The sequence below is a fragment of the Mauremys reevesii genome, linkage group 2 (genome assembly GCF_016161935.1).
Source record: "Mauremys reevesii isolate NIE-2019 linkage group 2, ASM1616193v1, whole genome shotgun sequence".
NCBI lineage: Eukaryota > Metazoa > Chordata > Testudines > Geoemydidae > Mauremys > Mauremys reevesii.
Genome location: NC_052624.1, coordinates 8,545,009 through 8,571,728, shown reverse-complemented (window position 1 = coordinate 8,571,728; position 26,720 = coordinate 8,545,009). Strand labels below are relative to the sequence as shown.

The 26,720-nt window shown below is 41.9% G+C and overlaps 1 protein-coding gene across 1 annotated transcript in view; it reads right to left on the bottom strand.

The window, feature by feature from the left end:
* OBSCN (obscurin, cytoskeletal calmodulin and titin-interacting RhoGEF) overlaps nt 1-26,720 on the bottom strand; it is a 297,128-nt gene that overhangs the window by 137,845 nt on the left and 132,563 nt on the right. The window contains exons 52-71 of the mRNA XM_039523906.1: nt 24,381-24,653; nt 23,111-23,377; nt 20,932-21,198; nt 20,016-20,282; nt 18,323-18,586; nt 17,510-17,776; nt 16,780-17,043; nt 15,529-15,795; nt 14,104-14,370; nt 12,439-12,702; nt 11,403-11,669; nt 9,804-10,067; nt 8,668-8,931; nt 7,378-7,641; nt 6,747-7,010; nt 5,828-6,091; nt 5,193-5,456; nt 3,245-3,511; nt 2,548-2,811; nt 1,324-1,587 (exon numbers count right to left, since the gene is read on the bottom strand). Coding sequence (XP_039379840.1) covers nt 1,324-1,587; nt 2,548-2,811; nt 3,245-3,511; nt 5,193-5,456; nt 5,828-6,091; nt 6,747-7,010; nt 7,378-7,641; nt 8,668-8,931; nt 9,804-10,067; nt 11,403-11,669; nt 12,439-12,702; nt 14,104-14,370; nt 15,529-15,795; nt 16,780-17,043; nt 17,510-17,776; nt 18,323-18,586; nt 20,016-20,282; nt 20,932-21,198; nt 23,111-23,377; nt 24,381-24,653 — 5,313 coding nt within the window. The remainder of the gene's footprint in view (nt 1-1,323; nt 1,588-2,547; nt 2,812-3,244; nt 3,512-5,192; nt 5,457-5,827; nt 6,092-6,746; nt 7,011-7,377; nt 7,642-8,667; nt 8,932-9,803; nt 10,068-11,402; nt 11,670-12,438; nt 12,703-14,103; nt 14,371-15,528; nt 15,796-16,779; nt 17,044-17,509; nt 17,777-18,322; nt 18,587-20,015; nt 20,283-20,931; nt 21,199-23,110; nt 23,378-24,380; nt 24,654-26,720) is intronic.

Genomic DNA, 26,720 nt, shown 5'->3' with positions numbered 1-26,720 from the left:
ACAGAAAAGGAGACCATCGAGTGGATCCATCCCCTGTTGTCCACTCCCAGCTTCTGGCTATCAGAGGCTAGAGACACTCAGAATATGGGGTTTCATCCCTGACCATCTTGGCTAAGAGCCATTGATGGACCTATCTTTCACATCGGGGGGAGGGGAGAACGGGACACACACATTAAGACCATAATCTTTGGTATCCTCCACCTAGATCCAAGATAATTAGTTCTGTAATGGCCCCCTTCTGTCTCATTTTCTATTTCTCACTTGCTTTCAATTCCTTCTGCACCCTTTTTCCACTCCACTAGAGCTGCCTTGGTCAGCTGACTGTGAGGTATGGTTCCTTGCTTTGGTTCTCTCTTCATTCTTTAGTTCTTCTTTTAAAAATGCAGTCAGGGCCGATGAGCTCACCATGAGCACAGAAGTAATCTAAACTCCACAGAACTTTGAACCCTAACTTGTCCTCCTTCCCCAGGATATGATTTTTCTGCTTATGCATTCCCCATTTATCTTCTTTGGATATCTGTCTTGATACATCTCACCCACCCTCTAAAGATAACAATCTCCTCTAAACAATGTCTGATAACATTTTCATGACTATTGTTCCCGATTAACTACATAGGCTAGTATCTCAGCTTTCAAGTCCTACCTGCACAGTCTCAAATTGGAAAAGAAAACAACATTAAAATGTAAAGGTTGGGGCAGACCAAAATCTCAAATTTGAATCCCAAGTCCAAACTATGGGCCTAAGTCTAATTTCCTTGAACGTGATTTATTTCCCACTTCAACTAGTTCAAAACTGAGGTACTGACTTCAACTGTGATTTTTATATCAGTGTGAAAACAAAACAAGTTCAAATCAAGAAATAATCATTATCATCTCAGAAAATCAGACTCCAAAGCAAAGCCATCTGAATGGACAATGGCTGCAGGAACAGAACCCTAGTGCAAAACTAGTTCTTACAGAGGAAGTTTTGACTAAATTATTCTTGTGATCTGAGTAGTATTTATTTCCCTATAGAAAGAGTAGACAGACAGGAAAAGAAAATGCCAGAAAAGGAAGACAGCAGAATTGCCAGAATTGTGTTTTAGGAAAGGAAAAGGCAGAAATTGAATGTGTTAGATAGTACATGAGGATGCAGAATGAGATTTTTCTATACAGGTAGCCTCCAGTTTACCAAAGCTAAGGAATGATATCCTAAAAAATGGAGCTGCAGTGAATGAAGCAGACAAGACAGATAAAGGAAATGTGGACACAGAGCCAAGTTTTCCTACCAAGGATGCAGCTGATAAGAAAAATTAGACATAGTTCATGACAAAATATTATTACCATGTACTGTTAAAGCAGCCGTGGTCTGTTGTTCTCCACACACACAAGTATAATCTCCTGTATCCTTCTCATCTAGATCATGGACAACCAGCTCTGCAATGGCACCTTCCAGTCTCATTTTGTATTTCTCACTTGGTTTGAGTACCTCATGCCCTTTCTTCCACTCCACTGGAGCAGCCTTGGTCAGCTCACAGTGGAGAGTGGCATTTCCACCTTCTTTAGCTTCCTCATTCTTTAGTTCTTCTTTAAAAAGTGCTGGCAAGGCTGAGGGATGCAACACAGACAAAGTGGGCATCAAAATTCCAGAGTTTGAACCCTAATTTCTCATGATATTTCCATTCAGACATTTCTCATTTATCTTGTTCTAACATCTGCTTCGATATGACTGACACACCAATCCTTAAAAGAAAACAACTCCTGGTACTGTTTGACCATGTTTTTAATTACTGTCCATGATGAATAACATGGCTTTGAGGTTCCAGGCTCCAGGTATTGTCAGTACCTCACCTCTCACAAGAACATTACAAATGAGACGTCATGCCTACGTCAATGGAATTGACAATTTACGCTGCTAGATGTAATCTTATTCTACCTATATGGACATGATCTCTTGGAGGCTGGCACACCGATAAGTTTTCAGACCACTTACAAGCTAAAATAATGAAAGCAACTAGACAGCAAAACATAAATCACACACTTCTGGTTTTAAATTGAGGTGCATGGGAAAGCCTCTAAAACATGACCAGAGAATGTTGGCTTCTCACTTATCTCCTCAGAAACCATACCCCAAAGTAAAAACATCCATAGGAGACACAAACAATGTCTAGAGGAACAAAACTCTGGTGCAAATTTCAGCCAAACCTGCCTCATGCATAACAAATGTTAACTAGGGAAGGAGAACAGGAAAACAACAAGACTAGAAAAGGAGTCAGAAGAAAGGAAAAATCCATGCTTCAGGGAAGGACAGGGAGCATTGGGATGTGGTTGGATAAAGCACAATGGGATAGGATAGGATCCTTTTGTATAAACAGCCTCCATGTCTTCAGAGCCAGGGAAAGTTATTCCACACAAAAGGAGTTGCAGTGAATGAGGTGGAGAGTAGTAAAACAGATTAAGGAAATGTGAACACAGAGCAAGGGTTTATTTCCAATTTTGTTTCTAAGGAGGCAGCAGAATAGAGCAGAATAAGCACTGATAGTGTATTAGCTGACAGTTTATTTTTACCATTTACTGTTAAGGTAGCTGTGGTCTGCTGGTCTCCACACACACAGGTATAATCTCCACTGTCCTTCACCTCCAGATTGCAGATAGCCAGCTCTGCCATGGCACCTTCTAGTCTCATTTTGTATTTCTCACTTGTTTTGAGCACCTTGTGCCCTTTTTTCCACTCCACTTGAGCAGCTTTGGTCAGTTCACAGCGCAGAGTCGCTGCTCCATTTTCTGTAGCTTCCAGGCTCTTCAATTCTTCTTTGAACAGTGGAGGCAGGGCTGAAGAATACAAAATGAATGGAGAGTGTATGAAAGTTCACACTGGCAGCTGGCTGGTGTGCTGGGGAGAAAATTGAATCCTACAGTGTGAAGACCTGGTCCAATGTCCATAGAATGCAATGGAAAGCCACCCATTGGCTTCAGTGGGCATTGGACAAGGACCTTAAGAAGGATATAAAGTAAAACAGAAGGAGGAAAGGTAGCTGAGAACATTTGCATATACACAATTATTTCCCCATTATAAACCATAGGAAGAGTAATACAAGCAAATTGCAAGGGCATGTAAAAAGACAAATTGAAAGCATGGGAAAAGAACACAACAAGCTCATAAAATCCAGCTAAGGAAGAGCTTGCAATGGAATAATACTGCTGTCATAAATAAGACAGTAAACCAAAACGCATACATGTAATGTCTCATATCTATTTATTTTACCATGCACTGTTAAGGCAGCTGTGGTCTTCTGGTCTCCACACACACAGGTGTAACCTCCAGCATCCTTCAGGTCTAAACCATGGACCACCAGCTCCACAATGCAACCTTCCTGTCTCATTGTGTACTTGTCATTCGGTTTGAGCACTTTGTGCCCCTTCTTCCACTCCACTGGGGCAGCGACCTTGGTCAGCTCACAGTGCAGAGTGGCTGTTCCATCTTCTGTGGCTTCCTCATTGCACATTTCTTCTTTGAAAGATGGAGGCAGAGCTGAAGGATGCAATATATACAGTGCGTTACAGACTGATGGCAATTAGCTGCTGTAGTTGAAAACCAGGAGGTGGAGGGGAAATCAGAAAAGAGTGAAGGAGGATAGAGCTTGAGAAGAATGGAGGAGAAACAGCAGAGAAGTGAAAAGTGATATTATATCCCAATTGAAATGTATGTCTGAATTCTTGTATTGTTTAGTCTGGTTTTATACTTGTGAAACATCACTGACCTCAGTAGATTTACTCCTGACTTACATAATGTAAGAACAGCCATACTGGGTCAGCCCAGTATCCTGTCTTCCAGCAGTAGCCACTGCAGGTGCTTAAGAGGGAATCAACAAAAAAGGCAATCATCAAGTGATCCATCCCTCTGTCGTCCGCTCCCAGCTTCTGGCAATCAGAGGCTAGGGACACTCAGAATATGGGGTTGCATCCCTGAAAATCTTGGCTAAGAGCCATTGTTGGACCTATCTTTCATGTCGCAGGGGGACGGGACATTAAGACCATAATCTTTAGTATCCTCCACCTAGATCCAAGATAATTAGCTCTCTTAATGGTCTCCTTCTATCTAATTTTGTATTTCTCACTTGCTTTCAATTCCTTCTGCCCCCTTTTCCCACTCCACTAGAGCTGCCTTGGTCAGCTTACTGTGAGGTATGGTTCCTTGCTTTGGTTTTCTCTTCATTCTTTAGTTCTTCTTTTAAAAATGCAGTCAGGGCCGATGAGCTCACCATGAGCAGAGAAGTTATCAAAACTCCACAGAACTTTTAACCCTAACTTGTCCTCCTTCCCCGGGATATGATTTCTCTCTTTACGCATTCCTCATTACGTTCTTCAGATATCTGCCTTGATACGTCTCACCAACCCTCTAAAGGTAACAATCTCCTCTAAACAATGTCTCATAACATATTCATGACTATTGTTCCCAATTAATTACATGGGCTAGTATCTCAGCATTACAAATGAGATGTCGTGCCTATGTCAATGGAATTGACAATTTACACTGCTAGATATAATCTTATTCTATCTATATGGACACGATCTCTTGGAGGCTGGCACACCGATAAGTTTTCAGACCACTTACAAGCTAAAATAATGAAAGCAACTAGACAGTAAAACATAAATCACACACTTCTGGTTTTAAATCGAGGTGCATGGGAAAGCCTCTAAAACATGACCAGAGAATGTTGGCTTCTCACGTATCTCCTGAGACATCATAACCCAAAATAAAAACATCCATAGGAGACACAAACAATGGCTACAGGAACAAAGCCCTAGTGCAAAACTAATTCCTATGACGAAAATTTCAGACAACCTAGCCTCATGCATAATGAGTGTTAACTAGGGAAGGAGGACAGGAACAGAATACTGCCCAGAAAAGAAGGAGTCGGAAGAAAGGAAAAATCCATGCTTCAGGGAAGGACAGGGAGCATTAGGATGAGTCGGATAAAGCACAAAGGGATAGGATAGGATCTTTTTGTATAAATAGCCTCCATTTCTTCAGAGCCAAGGAACGTTATTCCAAACAATAGGAGTTGCAATGAATGAGGTGGACAGAAGTACAGCAGATAAAGCAAATGTGAACCCAGAGCAAAGATTCATTTCCAAATTTGTTTCTAAGGAGGCAGCAGAATAGAACAGAATAAGCACTGATAGTGTATTAGCTGACAGTTTATTTTTACCATTTACTGTTAAGGTAGCTGTGGTCTGCTGGTCTCCACACACACAGGTATAATCATCAGTATCCTTCACCTCCAGATTGTGGATCACCAGCTCTGCCATGGCACCTTCTTGTCTCATTTTGTATTTCTCACTTGCTTTGAGCACCTTGTGCCCTTTCTTCCACTCCACCTGAGCAGCTTTGGTCAGTTCACAGCGCAGAGTGGCAGCTTCACCTTCTGTCACTTCCTTGTTCCTCAATTCTTCTTTGAAACGTGCGGGCAGAGCTGAGGGCACAATAGACCAGATGTTAACACTTATGGAAGTATCCCTATTGACTGGGGTCAGCTGATGAAATGGAGGTGGAGGAAAATGAGAAAAATACACACAATGAAAGAGCTTGAGAAAAACTGAAAGGAACTTCCTTTACTTTCTCCTTTTTGAGGGGGGGATTGGCAATGCCCAGGAATTCTGACCCAAAGTATTGTCCCGTAGAAAGAAATTAATAGTAGGTAGGATGGAAGAAGCAACAGAGAAATGGCAAATTAATATCAAGCACATTACATGATTCCAATGGCAGACAGTTTGAGTTTCAGGAGTGATACTAGAAAATTAGTATTCATATTAGTATTGAATATTGATAGGGTATTTTTTTTACCATGTACTGTTAAAGCAGCTGTTGTCTTCTGATCCCCAGACACACAGGTATAATCTCTAGCATCCTTCAGTTCTACATCATGGATAACCAACTCTGCAATGGCACCCTGCTGCCTCATTTTATATTTGTCACTGGTTTTCAGCACATTGTGCCCTATTTTCCACTCCACGGGAGCAGCTTTGCTTAGTTCACAGCGCAGAGTGACTGATCCACCTTCTGTAACTTCCTCACTCTTTAGTTCTTGCTTGAAAAGTACAGGCAGGGCTGGGGAATATGAGGTAAACAGACAATGCATTAAAACTGAAAAGTCTCTGGTAAGTGGCTAGGGTGACCAGGCAGCAAATGTGAAAAATCGGGATGAGGGGTGGGGAGTAATAGGAGCCTATAAAAGAAAAAGACCCAAAAATTGGGACTGTCCTTAAAAAATTGGGACATCTGGTCACCCTATAAGTGGCTGGTACCACGTACTAATGCTGAAGCCTTTCACCTCTCATAATTTAGGATCAAATCTGGTTAGTTTTGGGATTTCACTCTGGCCATTCAGATTGTGGTCAATATCATTATGCCCTGGAAAATAAAATTCATTTGACAACCACGGCACGGAGGAAGCTCAACATACAGTGGATCAGCTTGGTTTGAGGTGGACTATAAAAAGTGTGTGAGGAAGCATATATAACATGTGCCCTGCTCCACATCTACATTCAATCCAGCCAGTCTCCACACTGGATGATCACTAACATAGAATATTTTTTTTTAATTTACCATCTAAGTCATATGGAAACAGGAAGTTCTCCTTTTTCAGATATACACAAATGAATAAGAGCCAAAGAGAATTAGGTGAATCTTCTGTGGAACAATCATGAGTTTCACAGGAACAAATGGTAGAGTATTAAGCATTAATTTGGAATATATTATTTACCATTTACTATCAACGTAGCTGTGGTCTGCTGGTCGCCACACATGCATGTGTAATCTCCTGCATCCTGCAGACCTAGATCATGGATCTCCAGCTCAGCAGTGACACTATCCTGCCTCATGCTGTATTTTTCACTCGCCTTGAGTATCTTGTGCCCTTTCTTCCACTCCACTGAAGCAGGCTTGTTCAGCTCACAGTGCAGAGTGGCGGTTTTGCCTTCTGTGACTTCCAAGTTCTTCAGTTCTTCTTTGAAAAGTGCAGGCAGAGCTGAGGATCACAGAATGGATGGACAGTGCATTAAACATTGTCAGTGCCAGATGGCTGGTGCGATTGGGGGAAAATGGAAAAAAATTACATTGTAAGGAGAAAGCAAGAAAAACAGCATGAACAAAGGAAGCTAAGAACTCTTTGCGTTGCAATCAGCTTCCTTTCCTCACACTGTATTTCAGGACTATTAATGCACCCAGTAGAATTCCAAGGAATAAGACAAGCAATAAAGAGCAAAGTAACACAAAAATTATAAATACATATAAACAATTAACAACTAAAAAAAAAAAACGCTCCAGACATAGATGCAGGCACAATGAATAGTAGATGGGGTGGTAGGCAATTGAATTTAGATTTTTTGTTTTACCATGCACTATCAAGCCAGCAGTTGTCTTCTGGTCTCCACATACACAGGTATAATCTCCAGCATCCTTCAGTTCTACATCATGGATAACCAGTTTAACAACAGCGCCCTCCTGTCTCATTTTGTATTTGTCACTCGCTTTGAGCAAACTGTCCCCTTTCATCCACTCTATTTGAGTGGCTTTGGTCAGTGTGCAGCGCAGAGTGGCCGTTCCACCTTCTCTAACTTCCTCGTTTTTCAGTTCTTCTTTGATGAGTGCTGGCAGAGCTGGAGGATGTAAAAGACAGAGCATTAAAATGGAGCTCTGAGCACAACCACCAGAGCATAGGTGGAAGAAGGGGGCATAGAAAACGTCACAGGCTGGAAGAAGGGGATAAAAGTAGAAAATGTCTTAGGGTGTGTGACGGACTGCAAGAGCTGAATTGGGCCAAGTGGGACCAATCAGCCAATTAGGCTGCAATCTGGGAGAATTAGGCCTGGGAGGAAAGTCCTAATTAGGGGAAGCTCAACTGTGTGGGAATGGAAGCAGGGAAGTGTGTTGCAGGTAGACAAATACCTGCTGGTTACTTCCTGGGAGGAAGGAGTTGAGAGGCTGGCAAACCCAGAGGAGTGGGGAGGGCCAGGAGGAAAAGAAAAGGCACAGAGAAAGGCAGCAAGATGCAGGAAGGAATCACATCTTGGCTGCTGCTTAGAAGGTCCCTGAGCTGGAACCCGGAGTAGAGGGTGGGTCCGGGTTCCCCCTACCAGCCACTGAGGGAGTGGCACCTGGGGCAGAGAATGGGAGGACTGCCTGAGATTGCTGGTGAGCAGGGACTTTGATACACATCCCCAGAAGGGAAAACCACACAGTGACCTGGCCGGACAGCTGAGTCACACAGCAGAGGCTGCAGTTCCTGGAGTCAGAGAGGGACCACAGAGGGAGAAACAGAGTGCACCCACAGGAAGAAGCATGGGCTGCGTAGAGCTAATCCCCAGAACGGCCAGGAGGGAGACCCACCTGTAGTGAGCAGAGCACCCGTCACATGGCCTGATCCCACACCTATTCTGTGATGAGTGGTAACTGGATCAGGCTGTTAACACAGATATTGTATTATGGAGTTGTGGGTACCGGGGAGGGAGGTTCAACAAAAAACAAATGAATGACAATGACTCCTACATGCAATAAATATAATCAGGGAAAAAACACAGAAATGACAGATTACACCAGGACAGATGCTTGAATCCACTGGATGAACCTGAAAATTATGAAAGTTATTAGAAAATTATGAACTTCATTATGAAACTTGTTATTACCATGTACTGCTAAGACAGCTGTGCTCTGCTGATCTCCACACACACAGGTATAATCACCAGCATCACTGTCATCTAGATTATGGATTTCCAGCTCTGCAGTGGTGTCCTTCTGCCTCATTTTGTATTTGTCACTTGGCTTGAGCACCTTGTGTCCCTTCTTCCACTCCACTGGGGCAGCCTTGTTCAGCTCACAGCGCAGAGTGGCTGCACCACCTTCTGTGGCTTCTTCATTTCTTAATTCTTCTTGGAAAAGTACCGGTAGGGCTGAGGAACAAAGGGTGAGGAAACATTCTCACAACCTCCAGGGATGACTAATAAATTAAAACGAGGTTGATCGTCACAAGCTTTTGTCCATGCCTAAACATTCTTCCAGTCATTATGGAATTGGCCACCTCCTAAGTGGCTCAAGACTGGAAGAGAAAATGTCTTACTGGTCAGGATGATGACGGAAGGAGGAGAGTCAGGCAAGAACAGAGATTCAGGAGCTCTGAATTCAGCTCCTGGTTCTAGCCCAGAATTTCTTTGTGACCTTGGACAAGTGCCCCATGGGCAGGATGACAATACTTCCCTACCTGATAGGGAGATTGTGCAGATAAACCTGAATAATGTCTCAGATACTGCGGTGATGTGGGCCAAATAAGTAGACAAATATGCAGGATGTACTGTTAGAATTGTAAGAAAAACTGCAGAGAACCAGCTCCTGCTTGCAGTGTTACTATCCTGAGCCCTTCAAATTGTCAGCCAAATGTTAACAAATTACAGCCTAAGACCTCTCGTCTCATTTAAGAAATATAAAAATTCCAGCCCGACCTCCTCTCCTGGCTCATTCTGAAACAAGCAACACAAAAACAATGGAAGTAAGTGAAATCCTTCCAGCAGAAGTACAATGTAAGCTCGTGTAAGCATGCACAGATTAGATGGGAAATAGAAAACACACAGGGTGTTAAGAGCAAGTACAAGAAGTTGGGCTCCAGTGAGTTAGATGGAGATCGGGGGAAAAGAAGGAAAATTATTATAGAAGAGTCCAATTACAGTAAGATGAGAATGGGAGCTCAGTGGCTGTCAGTATTGAGTTTTCCAAAGGGGATGGTAGAAAAATCACACATTTAAAAAAAAATTGTTTTTGTTTTTTTTACCGTGCACTATCAAAGCTGCAGTTGTCTTCTGGTCTCCACATACACAGGTATAATCGCCAGAGTCCTTGACTTCTAAATCATGGATGACTAGTTCTGCAAGGGCACCTTCCTGCCTCATTGTATATTTGTCACTTGGTACAAGCGCCTTATGCTTCTTTTTCCACTCCACCAAAGCAACCTTGGTCAGCTGACAGCGCAGAGTGGCTCTCCCACCTTCCGTGGCTTCCTCATTTGTCATTTCTTCCTTGAAACGTGCAGGCAGAGCTGAGGAGTTCAGAATGGACAGAGTACATGAACAGTCACATTATGGCAACTACCTGGCACAGACCTTGAACACACTAACCCACAGGATTATCAAATTGTGATCCATGGACCACCAGTGGTCTGCAAAGCCTTCCCTGAAACAGAATTCATCATACTGAGGACCACATAGTGGTGGGTTGGGGGGTTTGGAAAAAACCCTATCCTAAGGCAGATCTCTCTTTTATAAGGTGCCCCACAGAATGAAACAGCTAGAGAACCATCCTCGTCTTTCAGATCCACCCCAGGGCAGGGACCTCCTTTTTACTGTATTTGTAGCATGCCTAGAACAAATTATTCTAAACCTGATTGAAGTTTCTAGGAGCTATTGTAATACAAATAATAAATGAAATTATAGGGTCACAAATGAAACAGCATTGGCTGGCATCTCACTTCTCATTTAGATGTGTCCTTGCAATATGCCTAGTTCAATATAACACGACTGTCAGTACCTCCCCAAGGAAATTCTTCTTCTTTCATATGGCTTGGATAGGGAGCAACGATTACAAATTTATATCTAGATTTGATTGCCAGCACATGGCTGCAGCAATGAACTGGTGAATGTCCTTCAGGGCCGTGGCAAAAGAAAAAAGGAGACATGATGTACTCCATTGCTTGTGTCTGGTGACCACAGTCGCATACAGGTGTTTGCCTCATTTTCCATTTAGAGAGAGTTTTAAAGAGCAAGACAACAACCTTCACATGGTGCTCCCGTTAAGTGTTGGTGGTTTTCGTGCTTTGTGCAAATTCACTAATATACCAACGTGGTCAACTAGCCACTGGATGTTGTATTACTGACCTCCCAGTCAAAGTAGCAATGATAATATTTCCTCCAAAGGAAATGTAATAAGTGTTCAGAATTCACAAGGAAATATTTTTCTTATCATGGTGTTGGCTTTTATCATGATATGCCCCATTCCTGGAATGTAACATCATAACATTTATCTTGATAAAATTAATGTTACCATTTTAACACCTACTATTGAACATGAAAATCAGAAGGAGTTGTAGTTGAAATTGAGGTGTATTTCCCAACTCTCTGTGGAAATTTCTGCAATGAGTGCATGACCAACATCTGGTCCAAACAATGCAAACAGTCTATTTCTATTTCTGCTAAAATTTTGCTAAATTCATCAGCAATATTTAAGAAAATTACAGCACATGGATTTTAACTTTTTAGTTATACAGACTAAATTATTGCAGGCTGAAAGTAGGGCTGTAATCCAGTTGATGATACCATTATTTTTCACAGAATAGATAGTAGAAAATTATGCACTTAATTTGGGATATATTATTTACCATTCACTGTTAAGGCAGCTGTGGTTTTTTGGTCTCCATACATGCATGTATAATCTCCAGCATCTGTCAGATCTAAATCATGGATCACTAACTCAGCAATGGTGCCTTCCTGTCTCATTCTAAACTTGTCGCTTGGTTTGAGCACTTTGGGTCCCTTCTTCCATTCCACTGGGGCAGCGACCTTGGTCAGCTCACAGTGCAGAGTGGCTGCTTCACCTTCTCTGGCTTCCAAATTCTTCAATTCTTTTTTAAAACGTGGAGGAAGGACTGCGAAGCACAGGATGAATAGAGTGCATTAAAATTCAAGAAATAACTGCAGCTGGGTGGCTCCAGTAGATTAGTGTATTAATCTTCAGTCTCTAGTAATTTGGGTTACAACATACAGTATCTAAGAACCAAATTAAAATGATTTCATGGGTCTCATTTGAGTCCCTGGTTGACATTTTTCCAGTGCACTAAGTTCAGCACTTTACGACCAAGCAGGCAGTCTGTTCTCTGAGATAGTCAAGCTCAGTGTTAGAACAGCTGTTGTGTAGCATCTTAGGACTGAGAGGCATCGTCTGACATATATAATAGAAGAAAGCTTGCCCTGAACTTTCAAGAAGGTACACCTAGTCTGCTTGTGGTGTTATTAGGTTAGCATTTAAAACGTATCCAATGTACTGTTTAAAATTGCAAGCTATTACGGGTCACTTGGTTTCCCACTCATCTTCTCTCAAGTTACCTATTAAAATAAATGAAATCTAAGTAATATGATTAAAGAAATGAATTAAGGGGAAAACTCAAACTGTTGCATGTAATTTTGCCATGACTTAATTATTTACCCCCAAATTCTATTAACAAGACAAAAAGGAGCAAAAAAACCTCCATAATGTTATACCAGACCCAAATAATGGAATTTAAGTGAAGAAAATTCACAGTGGTTGTTATAAATACAGTAGCAATATAAAATGACAGAGGATATCAAGATCAGTTTGTGATCCTAGTTGCAATCATAGATGACATTGTAGAAAATCCCATATTATTTCTTGTTTACCATGCACTGTCAAGGATGCAGTGGTTTTCTGGTCTCCACATACACAAGTGTAATCTCCAGCATCCTGTTCCTCCAGGTCATGGATTGTCAGCTCAGCAACGGCATCCTTCTGTCTCATTTTATATTTGTCACTAGCTTTGAGCACCTTTTGATCCTTCATCCACTCCACTGGAGCAGCTTTGGTCAACTCACAGTGGAGAGTAGCTGTCCCACTTTCTGTGGCTTCCTCATTTTTGAGTTCTTTTTTGAACAGTGCAGGCAGGGCTGGGGGATGTAATAGGGACAGAAAGTGCATCAAAATCCATAAACTCAGACTTTAATTTACACCTTTGTTTTAAATTACTAGATCTTGATTTATACAGTGTTGTTGTAGCTATGACGGTCCCAGGATATTAGAAAGAGAAGGTGGGTAAGGTAATACCTTCTATTGGACCAATTTCTGTTGTTGAGTGAGACATGCTTTCCATCTTACACAGAATCTCTCTCACCAACAGAAGTTGGCCCAATAAAAAAATATTACCTCACCCACCTTGTCTCTTTAGAAATTGATTTAGCAGCCTAACCGTACGTGTGGCATTAAGACACAACTTCTAGAACATGATAATTGTCAGTTCCGTATCAAAGATATCTTTCGTGAGAAGTATTCAAACAATCAGTAATAAGGTTTTTGATGGGCCTATAAACAACTACGCAGAAGACAGTTTATGGGGAAAAGGAAGTGTGGGCTTGGCGTGAAAGAGAAGACTGCATTTGGGTTGGGAGAAAGAAGGAAGGAATAAAAGGCAAGGAAAGGGGACAGGAGGTAGACGTGCTTCAAAGGTTAAACTAGGATTTCAAAAGCATCTGAATGTTGAGACTTATCTAAACTGAACAAGGCCTCTTAAGATTCACCCACTGATTGGCACTATAAGTAAATTAACACTGCTGATAGCGTAATTAAGACTGTTTTGTATCACTCACCATCAGGGGTGCTGGATCAATTTTTATAGTGGGGGTGCTGATGACGGAAATCATGGAAACCATGTATTTGGTGTTTGTTATTACGATTTCAAGCCGGGGGTGCAGCAATACCCTAATTCCAGAACCACTGCTCACGACAGCAAAACTAACAATCAAATTGCCATTGGCACCCATCCGATTGGATGTTGTAATTTCATCATTAGCACATATCACTGTCACCCCTAAGAAATATTGGGAACCATTTAATCCCAAGAGTCTGATTTCTCCAAAAAGTCTATTAGCAAATGGAAGCCAAAATTTTCAAATATGGTTTCCTCAGGTTAGGCACTGAAATCCATTGACTTCAATAAGAGTCGTGAGTATTCAAATCCTCTGAAAATCAGGCCACTTTTATTTAGGAGCCTAAGTACATTCTTAGGGGCCTAGAAAATGTTGGCCTTACTAAGTACAGATAAAGTTTTTACTCTGTAAAGACACAAAACAGATCTAGAAAAGGAAGGCATCTGTACCCCCCTTTAGTTCACAATAAGGAAGACTATTTTAATACCAAGAGACAAGGTGAGGTGAAATGAAATACAGACCGGCACTATAGAAAGAAAAAAAGCAAAGATGAAAACTAACTCTAAAACAGGTCAGGAAGGGAATTTCCAAAAGGGAGTGAAGCTCTCTGGAATATTTCTCTTGTAAGGTGGAATTTTTGTTTACCATGGACTGTCAAGACGGCAGAGGTCTTCTGGTCTCCACACACACAGGTATAATCATCTGTATCTTCTACATCAAGGTCACGGATCAACAGCTCTGCAATGGCACCTTCCTGTCGCATTCTGTACTTTTCACTGGGTTTGAGTGGTTTTTGCCCCTTCTTCCACTCCACTAGGACAGGGGCTTTGCTCAGCTCACAGTGCAGAGTGGCTGTTGCACCTTCTGAGGCTTCCTTATTCTTCAATCCCTCTTTGAAAAATGCAGGCAGGACTGAAGGACAGCAATAAGGACAATTGGATTTAAAAATCGGAAAAGTCAAAACTAAATGTTCCCCTCATTTTTCAATTAATTCCTCCCGAGTTATCAGAACCGGACTATCAGCTGTCATTAGACTAGCTTTACTGCTCTCAAATAATCAGTATGAGAAAAAAAATAGATTATCAGATAACCCCTATCCCCAGAAATGCACTCAGTATTTGTAGAAAGGAGCAGAAGCCTCACACATTATCGTCACAAATCATTACAGAAGGAAGTGGACAAGAGGATCAGAAGAGCAGGTCAGAAAACCATTTTTTCCCAATGAAATTTCAAATGAAAAAATCTTCATTCAAAACTTTTCAGTTGAAACATTTTGGTTTTTCCATGAGAAGTTTCAAAATGAATTTTTTCTTGTTTCAACTTGAGATTTCTACACACAATGAAATGCTATTCTAAGTCAAAACAAAACAAAGTCTCATTTTGAAATATTAATTTAAAAGGAAAATTTTGTTTAGCAATATGCTGAAGGAAACAAATTTTTTTTTACCTGATTTGACCTTTTTCCCCATAAAAATAAATGTCTGTTTCAGCAAAACTATATTTTTCAGTGGGAAAACTTTCCACATGAAAAGTTTTGAGCCACTCTATTTGTGAGAGCATGGGAACTCTACAGCAATGCCCTTTACATACAGGACTGTATGTAATCACTTTTCTATCTCAAAGTTGGGGCACAGGGAAAGAATCAATGTTTCTTAAGGACAGAATGGGATGTAACTTTTCAGTTTGTTGTAAAGCCTAAATATTAGACAGGCTATAGGTCTTACTAAGCTAACAGCTTACTGGGAGCATGAGTAGAACAATAACTATAACAAAGAAACTTCCAGTGAAGAAACAATGGCCTGGAAACAGAAAAGCAGCAGTGGTTCTAGCTATGCAGGGTCCCATTCTTATGGGTTTGTCCGATTCTTGTCTAGTCTCACTGTTTTTGCGTCTCTGTAAGAGTTTGATCCAAACCTGACTGAAGTCAATGAGCAGCTTTTCATTGACTTCAATAAGCTTTGAATCAGGACCTTTGTGAGGAATGGAAAAGGTCTGTAGGTTACATCGGGAAAGGAGTGTGTCCATCCAAAGCAATGGAGGGAAAAACAATTATTTTGCTTCTTCTTTTACCATTTACAGTTACAGACGCCATGGTCTGTTGGTCTCCACACATACAGGTATAATTTCCAGCATCTGTCACTTCTAGGTCTTGGATTATCAATTCAACAACACCACCTTCCCGTCTCATTTTATACTTGTCACTCAGTTTGAGGGTCTTGTGTCCCTTCTTCCACTCCACGGTAGGAGCAACCTTGTTTAGCTCGCAGCGCAGAATGGCACTTTCGCCTTCTGTAGCTTCTTGATTCTTCAGTTCTTTGGTGAAAAGTGTAGGCAGAACTGCAGAATGAATGTGATATGGACAGAAGGGCATCAGAGTGGAGAAACTCAGAACTACGAATGCTCTCCTCTGTTAGTTACCTAAGTCAATGTTGTCACTGTGGCCCCAAAGACTGAATTTTTTTAAAAGGTCTCAGTTGGGCTTTTGGTTTTGTGCCCTCAATTGTGCAGGCTTATTTTATAGCATTTCAACATCTATCAATCTGATTTGTTGATAAAAATCAGGTGATTATATATCAAAATGCTGCATAACCGTTAGTATTTGTCTCAGCAAAATCACAGGCGTACAATCAGAGGCCACTTTTCAATATCAGGCCCAAAATGTTTTCCTTTGACATAAGTAATATCCATGCAGATTAGTATCTGGTTTATTACAGTGTCTGTGTTCTCTCTAAAACAGAACTCTTCCGAAGGGAACGTAACTAGAAACCATGGTGTCAACTTTTTGCAGAGCTAAAATATTTTAGAAGGGCCAAGAAAGGGTTCAAAGTAAATGATAGAATCTACACCAGCATAAAAAATTTATCATTTTCACTAAACTATCCTCTATGTAATGGCATAAGATGATCATCATCATCTGGTCACTTTAGGAACACAGACTGAACATTCCAAGTAATTCGCAGTGAGATAATATAGTCCCATTTTGTAACCCGATCCCTAAGGAAAAACTTTCAAACAACCACATATACAGACCAAAAGACTAGACTGGATTTGTATCTGAGTTGGGGAAAAGAAACATTTAGTTGTCTGTACTACCTTTGATATTTTTACTTATAATGCCTATGAATGCAATTACATGCAGCTCTCCAGGGGAGGAAAAAGAGGGAGAATGCAAAGAAAGATAAAGAAATTAAATACACAGGGATACCATGGGTGGAATGAAGGTGAGGATAAAACATTATATTGGAAAAGGAATTTGAAAGGGGAGGAAATTATAGAGTTATATTGTTTTATCTGGGACATATGCTGCGTGTTTCTTTTTACCATTCACTGTCAAGGTAGCTGTAGTCTGCTGTTCTCCACACACACAAGTGTAATCTCCAGCATCCGTCAAATCCAGATCATGGATCAACAGTTCAGCAAAGGGACCCTCTTGGCTTATTTTGAATTTTTCACTTGGTCTGAGAGCCTTTTGTCCCTTCTTCCACTCCACTGGGGCGGGCTTGCTCAATTTACAGTGCAGAGTGACTGTCCCACCCTCTGAAACTTCCTTGTTATTCAGTTTTTCTTGGAAAAGTGCAGGCAAGGCTGAAGAACACAATATAGACAGAGACTGTATCAAAACCAGAATTCAGTGAGTAGGGTTTTTTTTGTGGGTCATCAGATTGTGATAACACATTTTTTTCCAATCACACATTTCAAAGCCCTAAAAGAAGGAAACTAAGTAAAATATACAGTTAAATACACGTGCATCATTCCTAGAATGGAGACAGGTTGTAGCAATAAAGATGAGAATAAGTTGTGCATATAAAAGGAAAAGAAATGAGGAAACATAACTGGACTGTGGCAAACCAATACCACACAGGGGAATGTTCTTTATCAAGGTGACCCAGTGTCACCACAATGCTGAGGATATGAGTCCTCTTTCCAAAACTGCACTGAACAAGGGATCAGAGGAGCTGCCATGGATCAGTGTGAATGCTGAATGCCAACCTCTTGAGTTCCATAGAGGAGATAAATATAAAACAACCTATTTAATTTTGGGCACATTTACCATTCACTGTTAGAGCAGCTGTTGTCTTCTGGTCACCACACAAGCAAGTGTAATCTCCTGCATCCGCCAAGTCTAGGTCTTGGATAATCAACTCAGCAAAGCGGCCTTCCTGCCTCATCCTGTATTTGCCACTTGGTTTCAGCACCTTTTGATCCTTCATCCACTCAACTGAGTCAACAGCCTTGGTCAGCTCACAGTGTAGTGTGGCTGTTCCACTCTCAGTGGCTTCCTCATTCTTCAGTTCCTTTTTGAAACGTACGGGTAGGGCTGAGGGACGCAGAACGAACAAATATTTCATCCAAATGCCACAAACTCGGAACTACAAAGTGTTTTCCTTGGGCAACGACTGAACTGTAATTTATTTTTTTAACTCCATGGGTCTCATCACAACACTCTTACACCAAGCATGATCTGGCATTTGTCTAGCTGGAAACAATAGCTTTCAGGTGGATTGTTCTCTGGGAATCAAAGTCCCCAGTAAAGCAAGACTTCTGTGACAGAGGAAGTGATTGATTGTACTTAATCCCCTCAACAGAGAAGTTGATAATTGCCCAAGGGGTCTCATGCTTCAGTACTAATTCAGTAAAACATATGTGCATGCTCTTTGCCTGGTTAGCATTCTTTAGAAGACTTTATATTGCACACACATGCACCAAATTCTGTCAGGGTAGAGGACAAATGGCCATAGGAGCCACAGCACGATGTGCAAAGAAGAACAAAGAGAAGGATGAGAAGGACACAGGTAAATTTTGTTAGGAAAAAGTAAAAGGGGGGGGAACTCTCAGGAGTGTCATTTTTTTAATGACTTTTTACCATTCACTGTTAAGGCTGCTGTGGTTTTTTGATCTCCAAATACACATGTGTAATCTCCAGCATCCTTCAGATCTACATCGTGGATGACCAGCTCAGCAATGGTGCCTTCTTGTCTCATTCTGTATTTGCCACTTGGCCTGAGCCCCTTGGGCCCCTTCTTCCACTCCACTGGAGCGGCTTTGCTCAGCTCACAGCGCAGAGCGGCTGTTCCACCTTCTGTGGCTTCCAAGTTCTTCAGTTCTTCTTTGATGAGTGCAGGCAGGGCTGAAGAAGGAAGCATGCATTTATATGATGTGCATCAACATAATATGGTTGCACTGTACATGGCATAGTAGACTGAGACAAGGAACAATTTCATGACTCTCTTTCAGTGCCATGACTTTATAAGGATACTGAAGGTGATGGTTTCTCCTTCTTTAGAGGTTTTTAAGGTCGGGCTTGACCAAGCCCTGGCTGGGATGATTTAGTTGGGGATTGGTCCTGCTTTGAGCAGGGGGTTGGGCTAGATACCTCCCGAGGTCCCTTCCAACCCTGATATTCTATGATTCTATGACAAGGACGGCATGGGTGAAAGGCTACATAAAAGGGGAAAGTGAGCTGGCACTTAAGGAAAATCCTGGATAAATGGAGGGGTCTGTCTCCAGAGCTGATAAATTAGCATGTACATTAGCACACAATTAATTTTTTGGGGGGAAAAAAAGAATTAAACACAATTTAAAATAACGGTTGCCAAGCAGTTACTCTGCCAAAGAACCTGCTTTTTAACTCCCTGCAAAAAAACTGTTCTTTAAAATCAGACATTTTGCCTCACAGGGCCTTTCAGCCAGATTGTCAAGTTCGGACAATGCCTTACTCCCGAGCAGAAAAGAGGTTTTACTGCAATAATTATTTCAAAGCCATTGGCAGATATTATGTTTACAACAAAAGGTCATTTGGCTGATATTTCTTGATAGGAAGGTTACCTAAAGAACACAACAGAAAATCAGGACCAGCCTGGGTTTCCTCTCCCTTAGACTCCCCCACCCCATCTCCGGATCCAGAACTGTGCAGAGGAGGCCCCCTGCCCTGGGGCCACTAAGACCCATGCCGTGGCCCTCCTCCCTCCAGCCACGTGGCTTTGGGGAGAGAAATTGCAAGGAGGAGCCAGCCAAAGACTCAACCTGTTAGGACTCTTAGGAGCCTCCGCAGAAGCTGTTTAAGCCGAGGACTTTGAACACTGGCAATGTCATCAGAATACTTTTTACTGGTTTGACTGGACATTTTCTGCCTTGCGTTGACTGGCGGTTTGCTATAGCCCTCTCCCTAACGGACTCCTCACCTCAGCATCATGCCACATCTGCTCCTCATACTCTCCTCCTTCCTTCCTTGCCCAACCATCCCCTTCCCTTCAATGTTCCCTCTCCCTTCCTTTGTCTTTGTATTTTAATGCTGTCAACTAACCTCTCACATCCCTCCCAAAAATCATGGAACTAACAGTGTTTGCCACTGATTGCGCTGCTTACGTATTATGTCCTTACCCCCAACCCATCATCAGTCCTCTCTATGTAGACTATCAGCTCTTTGGGGCAGGGACTATCTGCCCCTCTGTGTTCGTTCAGCAGCTTACACAATGGTGCCCATTTTAGTCAGTCCCTAGGCACTACCATAATAAACATGATGAATAACAACAACAGAAAGCGATGAAAACTTCTACCATGGATTTTGACTTGAGCAGTCGTCTGCTGGTCTCCAGTATCACAGGTGTATCTTCCAGCATCCTCCGGCTCTGCATTGTGAATGAGCAGCTCTGCCATGCAACCCTTCTGCTTCAGCTCATATTTGGCACTCTCCTGGAGTATGGCTCCTCCCTTCTTCCACACCACTCGGGCATCGGGTTTAGTGATCTCACAGCGCAAAGCTACGGTGCTCCCCTCTTCCATTTCTGTGTTCTGCAGGTTTTGTTTAAAAAGGACTGGCAGAGCTAAAATATACAACCAGAGATGATCAATATTGTGTACAGACCATCTCCACTACGCCCATATGACAATGCTCTGATATAGTCTACCCTTTCAACCCCAGTCAAGAAAGATGGCCAGTATGTTTAAAACTAAGAGGAAGTATTATTATTATTATTGGACTTGTGACTGGCAGGGTGGTGTATTCAGGTATGGAACAAGTGCAAATTCCTTACAATTGTATAAAACAAACAAAAGGAAGAACTTCTTTGCACAATGCACAGTCAAGCTGTGGAACTCATTGCCAGGGGATGTTGTGAAGGCCAAAAGTAATCTGGGTTCAAACAAGAAATAGATAAGTTCGCTGAGGATAGGTCCATCAATGGGTATTAGCCAAGATGGTCAGGGATGCACCTCTACGCTCTAAGTGTCCCTACATTTCCAAATGCCAGAAGCTGGGACTGGACAACAGGGGATAGATCACCCACATTGCTTTAGTGTAATGTGAAACTGCACTGAAGCAACACAGATATTACTGAGTACATATATTATTGTTAAGCCTTAACTATGGACCCATAACTGGCCCCTCTATAATAAAGAACTGCCGTTAAATGATAGCACATATATTAAGCACTACATAACTAAAATAAATTGAGATCTACCAGCTCTGCCTACCATTTACTTTCACCCGAGCAGTTGTCTTTTGTTCTCCAGTGCTGCAGGTATAGTCTCCAGCATCTATTGATTTGGCATCTTGAATAATGAGCTCTGCAACCATGCCTTGTTGCTTTAACTCATACTTGTCACTGGGTTGTAGAACTATATCGCCCTTTGTCCATTTCACTGGGATGTCAGGTTTGCTAAGCTCACAGGTCAGTTTGACTTGACTTCCTTCTTTAGCTTCCTCATTCTGGAGTTCTCGTTTGAAAAGAACTGGCAGAGCTAAAAATGTAGAATTGCAGACTGTGACCATTCAAGAAAACAAGAGTGCCTGGAAATCACTTTTCCCCTTTTTGCTTCATCCCACACGAGCCCTTTCACGTAAGATATAGAATCACAGAACACCAGGATGAAAAATTGCTTAGATTCTAATAACCCATCTCCAGCTGTCAGTGCAATATATTATTAATAACAACACAAATATTATTTAAATGGTTTAAACACTTAATAGCATGAGATATCTATAGCATGTGGAGACTCTCTAAAGGCCCAATCATGAGAGAAACTGGACATCTTCAATTCCCCTATATCGCTATTTCCATGCCTGCTTCATGCTGTGAACTACTGAATACACAGACGAGAGGAACTGTTTCACACCATTTTTGTCACTGCAGTTAGTTAAAGGTATCCTTTCTCTAGCACTACATTTTGCAGATGTCAGTCAGGGATGTAAGAAGTTGGACTACACTCCGGACAGGTGTTCAGAGCTAGCCCACTGCCATATAAAAAAGAGAACTAGCGAGGTAAAATAATACATCCAGAAAGAGAACACAAGGATAGGACAAACAGCATGACAAACAATAGCGGACACATTAGTTTCCCCAATCAAGGATCCCTTCTTCTTATAGGAAGCCAGACACATTTTTATCAGACATGAAGATGTACTAACTTAGCAAACACTGCAAAGCACACACAGAGAGAAAGCTGAGCAGATAGATAAAAGAGTCCCACGGAAGATTCCTACACAGCCAATGTCAGAGGCAGTGATTTCAGACTGCAAAGTGAATTAGTGAAGAGTAGGTGGCATCCGACGTTTCTGGTAGTGTTAACTGTGGAAGAGGAAACATCTGGTGGGGTTTCCCACTTCAGACAAGTTACAGTAGAAAGTGCTGTTGCTTGATGGTCTCTGTTTTCACAAACATGTTCACTACTGTCTTCTAGCACAAGGTTATGAATGTGCAGGTCAGCACTTACACTTTCTGATTCATCACACACTAGTTGCTTGGCTGAAGAATGACAGCTCCTTTCCTCCATTCCACTTTCAGCCCTACTTCGGCACACTCACATCTTTCATGTGGCACTGCCTTTATCTACCACTTCATCATTCTGGAACTCTTGAGTTAACTTCCTGGGTTCATAGCTGGAAGGGTCATGGCAGTACAATGTGTTATAACATGTGTTCTTATCCCGTGGGTCATCTACATCTACTGTTCCACTGGGGATCTTTTGAATCCATTTGCTTAAATCCTTTAACCCTCAAGAGGAGAAATTTCAAATCGATTGTAGCTGCTGTGTAACATAAAACAATGCATTTATTTTCTTGATAAAAATATCCTCTCCCCCCCAGGTGTCAGAGCGAGTTCCTATTGAAACCAATGGGAGTGTTTCTATTGTCTTTAGTGGGAGTTGGATCAGTCCCCTAGTGTGGTAGAAAAGCCTAACAAACAAATCAAGATGAGTGACAACCACAAAGCTCTCCTTCATCACATTGTTAAGATAGTCCTTCCTTCCATTTTTAGGGCAAAATCCTGCTCTCCAGAACTCAGTTCTAAATGGTGCTCTTCCCATGTACCTGGAGGACTCAGTGACATTCACAGGAGATGAACACACATAAGGAAGCTGACTGAAAATCAATGTGCATAACTGAGAAGGGTATTTTCCTTTCAGTTCAGTAAACTACACCCAGCCCCGGCCCATCTATCCTTGCACTCCAAAGCTCATTTAAATCTCAGAACAAATGTTTTGTCTATTTTACACTTTGTCACCTGTCTGGAGGTTGTCCAGCTGAGTTAGTCAGAACATATCCTGCATTACAGTGCGAAGAGATGGAGTTAATTGTCAGTTCAGTTGCAGCCAGGTGTTAAATTGTTATTTTGACCTTTATGTTAGGCAGCATCACTCCAAACTTCCTTACCCTTGACAGTGACAACTGCACTACTTTTAGCTGTTCCAGCCTCACACTCATATCGGCCACTGTCTGTATCGTCTGTCCCATGAATGACAAGCGTGGCTTCAAATCCTGACCGGCTGATCTTATACTTAGAGGAGTTTCTAAGGGTCTTCCCATCTTTGCACCACTTTACCGGGCTGTCTGTTTTGGAAGTTTCACAATGAAGAAAGGCATCCTCTCCCTCAATGATTTCGGCATCAGCAAGCTCCTTTGTAATGATGCAAGGCTTCTCTAGAATCACATAAAACTTGTCTGAGATTTTCAGAGGGAGGGGAGCAGCACATTCCTTACATGGGATTATTTATACCAAAGATCTGGTTCAATATTCTGCAACGTCATTATCGGAAAAGAACAATTTGGGGATGGGAGGCATTAAGCCCTCATAGTGAGGCTTTCTACCCCTAGACCTGGTTTTGAAAATGCCTGGTACCGTATGGCAAAATCCAGGGGGCAAATGTCTCTGTGGAAGAATATGAATCAGAGATAAGTCGCCTATGACAGGCATGGTTTAACATTAACTAGGGAGAACCATGAATTTCACTAGCTCAGGAAAATTCCCCTAGATCTCCTTCAATATGAACAATGCACAACTTGATGCTTCTGCCTAAACAATAAGTGTATATATGCACAGTGAGAAAACTGATCTGACATGAAGAGCATGGCAATGCAAATTGGTCAGAACCAATCAACTGTTGACTTTTGGCTTCTCAGTGGCTTTTAAAGAAGTGAATCGGAAACTGGTTTTTGCCAGCAGATCGTCACACGTTTTTGCCACTTACATGCCAGTGTTTTGCTAGTAAACACAGCATTTTTTTTTGCTTTCTGAAAACAGCTGCTCATTCTGCAGAATAATGTCAATGTTATAAAATGGTGCAAAGTTTCACCCTTCCAAAACTGTTCATGTGATTCTTCAAAAAGTATTCAATTTGATGCAGCAGAAACCAAGTATTTTACTCAGCTCTGCATACTGAAGAATTATTTTATGACTCCAAGAGATACACAGGATGGATCCTGAATTCATTACATTCAGGTCATGTGACCTCATTGACGCTCTCCACTTGCCTCTCTCTCCCTTGTTCCTCAATGCTGATTTCTCTAACTAAAGAACTCACATCACAGAACCTAATTTATAACATTTACTGCTCTCTCTCCACCTCCATCTGCTCTCTCACCACTACCCAGTGCTGGCCTGTAATCCCTTTATCCTTTCCTGCAGCCTTTATGCTTGAATTACCTTTAACAACCAAACTGGCAGATGTTTTCTTATCACCAGCTTCAAAGGTAATGACCCCCGAATCCTTCAGTGACAGTTTTTTCAAGGTTAGCAAGTGATAGCCTCCAGGCTGAGACTGGATGTCATTAAGTTCATTGGTATGGAGTGGGGTTTTATCCAAAAACCACTGCACATTGCTATATTCTACTGGAGAGATTCTGCATTTGAACATGGCAGATTCTCCTTCTACCACATCAACATCTTCCAGATCTTCGGTTATTAGTATTTTCTGGCCTGAAAGGAACACAGACATATCAATTGCTGGACTCCTTAGCTTCTGTCCCTGTGTTCAGATAAAGGCAAAGGGGAATGCCAATGACATGACCTCCAGCACGAGTGCTTTTGTGAAAGGAACACGATTCTTGGTACCAAAGGTTTAAATACAATTCCACTGTTATTGATCAAAGAATTCAAAGAAAATAAATATTTACAGGACATACCAGAACAGGATGAAGACAAATTCAGGACACTAAGCTACATGCCATTGATTTGTAAAGATTCCAGTACACACTCAGGGGAAAATTACAATTTTAATATTTTAATCTCTCCAGAATATCAGAAATGAAATCCACTACATGGACCTGAGAAGAGAACGAGGCCCTTAATATGCCATGTGTTCTGGACATCTAGGTTCGTTAAATGGATGCTCCCCAAACCCCTGTCTTGATTTATCATATTTTGCTAGACCACATACAACTTTCTTCTTTAGCGGTGCTACCAGCCAGATTCCAACCTCTTTGTAAACAGCCAAATGACAAACACACTGATGAATGGAGATTTAATTTGGGAACTATGTCAGTAATTTATCTGTCAAAGGAAAAACAAGAAGCAGTCCTGGAAATCAGTCTAAGAGCAAGAAAAAAAGATTATCTATTGTGACAAAGTTCCTCCTCTACCTTGGTGGGTCCTGCGCTTATTGGTGGATTTGCTCGCCTCAGAGATCTTCCCTTCTGCTGGAACCCACAGTCTTGGTCAACTCCGCCTGTGTCTGATCAGGAGCTGGGAGGTTTGGGGGGAACCCAGGCCCGCCCTCTACTCCGGGTTCCAGCCCAGGGCCCTGTGGATTGCAGCTGTTTATAGTGCCTCTTATAACAGCTGCATGACAGCTACAACTCCCTGGGCTACTTCCCCATGGCCTCCTCCAAACACCTTCTTTATCCTCACCACAGGACCTTCCTCCTGGTGTCGATAACGCTTGTACGCCTCAGTCCTCCAGCAGCACACCCTCTCCCTCTCAGCTCCTTGCACCTCTTGCTCCCAGCTCTTCATACGCGCACCACAAACTGAAGTGAGCTCCTTTTTAAACCCAGGTGCCCTGATTAGCCTGCCTTGATTGGCTGCAGGTGCTCCAATCAGCCTGTCGGCCTTAATTGGTTCTAGCAGGTTCCTGATTACTCTAGTGCAGCCCCTGCTCTGGTCACTCAGGGAACAGAAAACTGCTCATCCAGTGACCAGTATATTTGCCCTCTACCAGACTCCTGTACCCCACTGGTCTGGGTCTGTCACACTATAGATAAATATATTCCTGATGTCACTGTGAATTACAACACAAATTCAGGAAGTGTTATTGAACCACAAAAACTAAGGTACTCTCATAGTTTTCATGGACTAAGCTTGTTCCACATTTTCAGTCATATATTTGAGTTTAATAACATTGTTCTTTCTAGTAGTTAAATATTTTATAAGTCAATAAAGTTGTTTAAAGTTAGCATTAGAAATCTTTCACACTGTGCAATAGACGCTGTACGACGTCTTATGCGAGACCCTGGGTCTTCCCTATTTTAGGTCAAATTGCTGCTTTTGGAAAGCTAGAGGGTTGCACACTGTTTCTTTTGTAAGCTGAACTGGCAGATAGACTGCGGAGTCTATCCCTGAATCCGCAGCAATTTTACAAGAACCTAAAATTAGCTACCATAGAACCTAAAATTGTATTGGTAAATCATCTAAGCTGCTCCTCTTCTTCTCTTTTGTTGTTTTATCAGTTTTGTTTCAATAACAATTTCCCCTTGATAGAGTCCTTTTGGTGCTGCAATCAGAGGAGCGTGAGCTCCTCTGTACATTGTGGCATCAGAGGTAACTCAACCAGTCGCCATTCACTCCCTCCAATAACTTTAACCCTAACCTGAAAACCCTAATCCTGCTGCTTGCCTCAGGCATCTTTCCCATTGACAGTGCTTATTTGGTGCTGAGGACAAGGAATCCCTCTTCCTTCCCCACCAAATGGGCACCGTTTAGATTAACTAAAACAGTTTTGACTGTGCAAAGGTACATAATCTTGCCTGAGGCAGGTGTAGTGGGGAG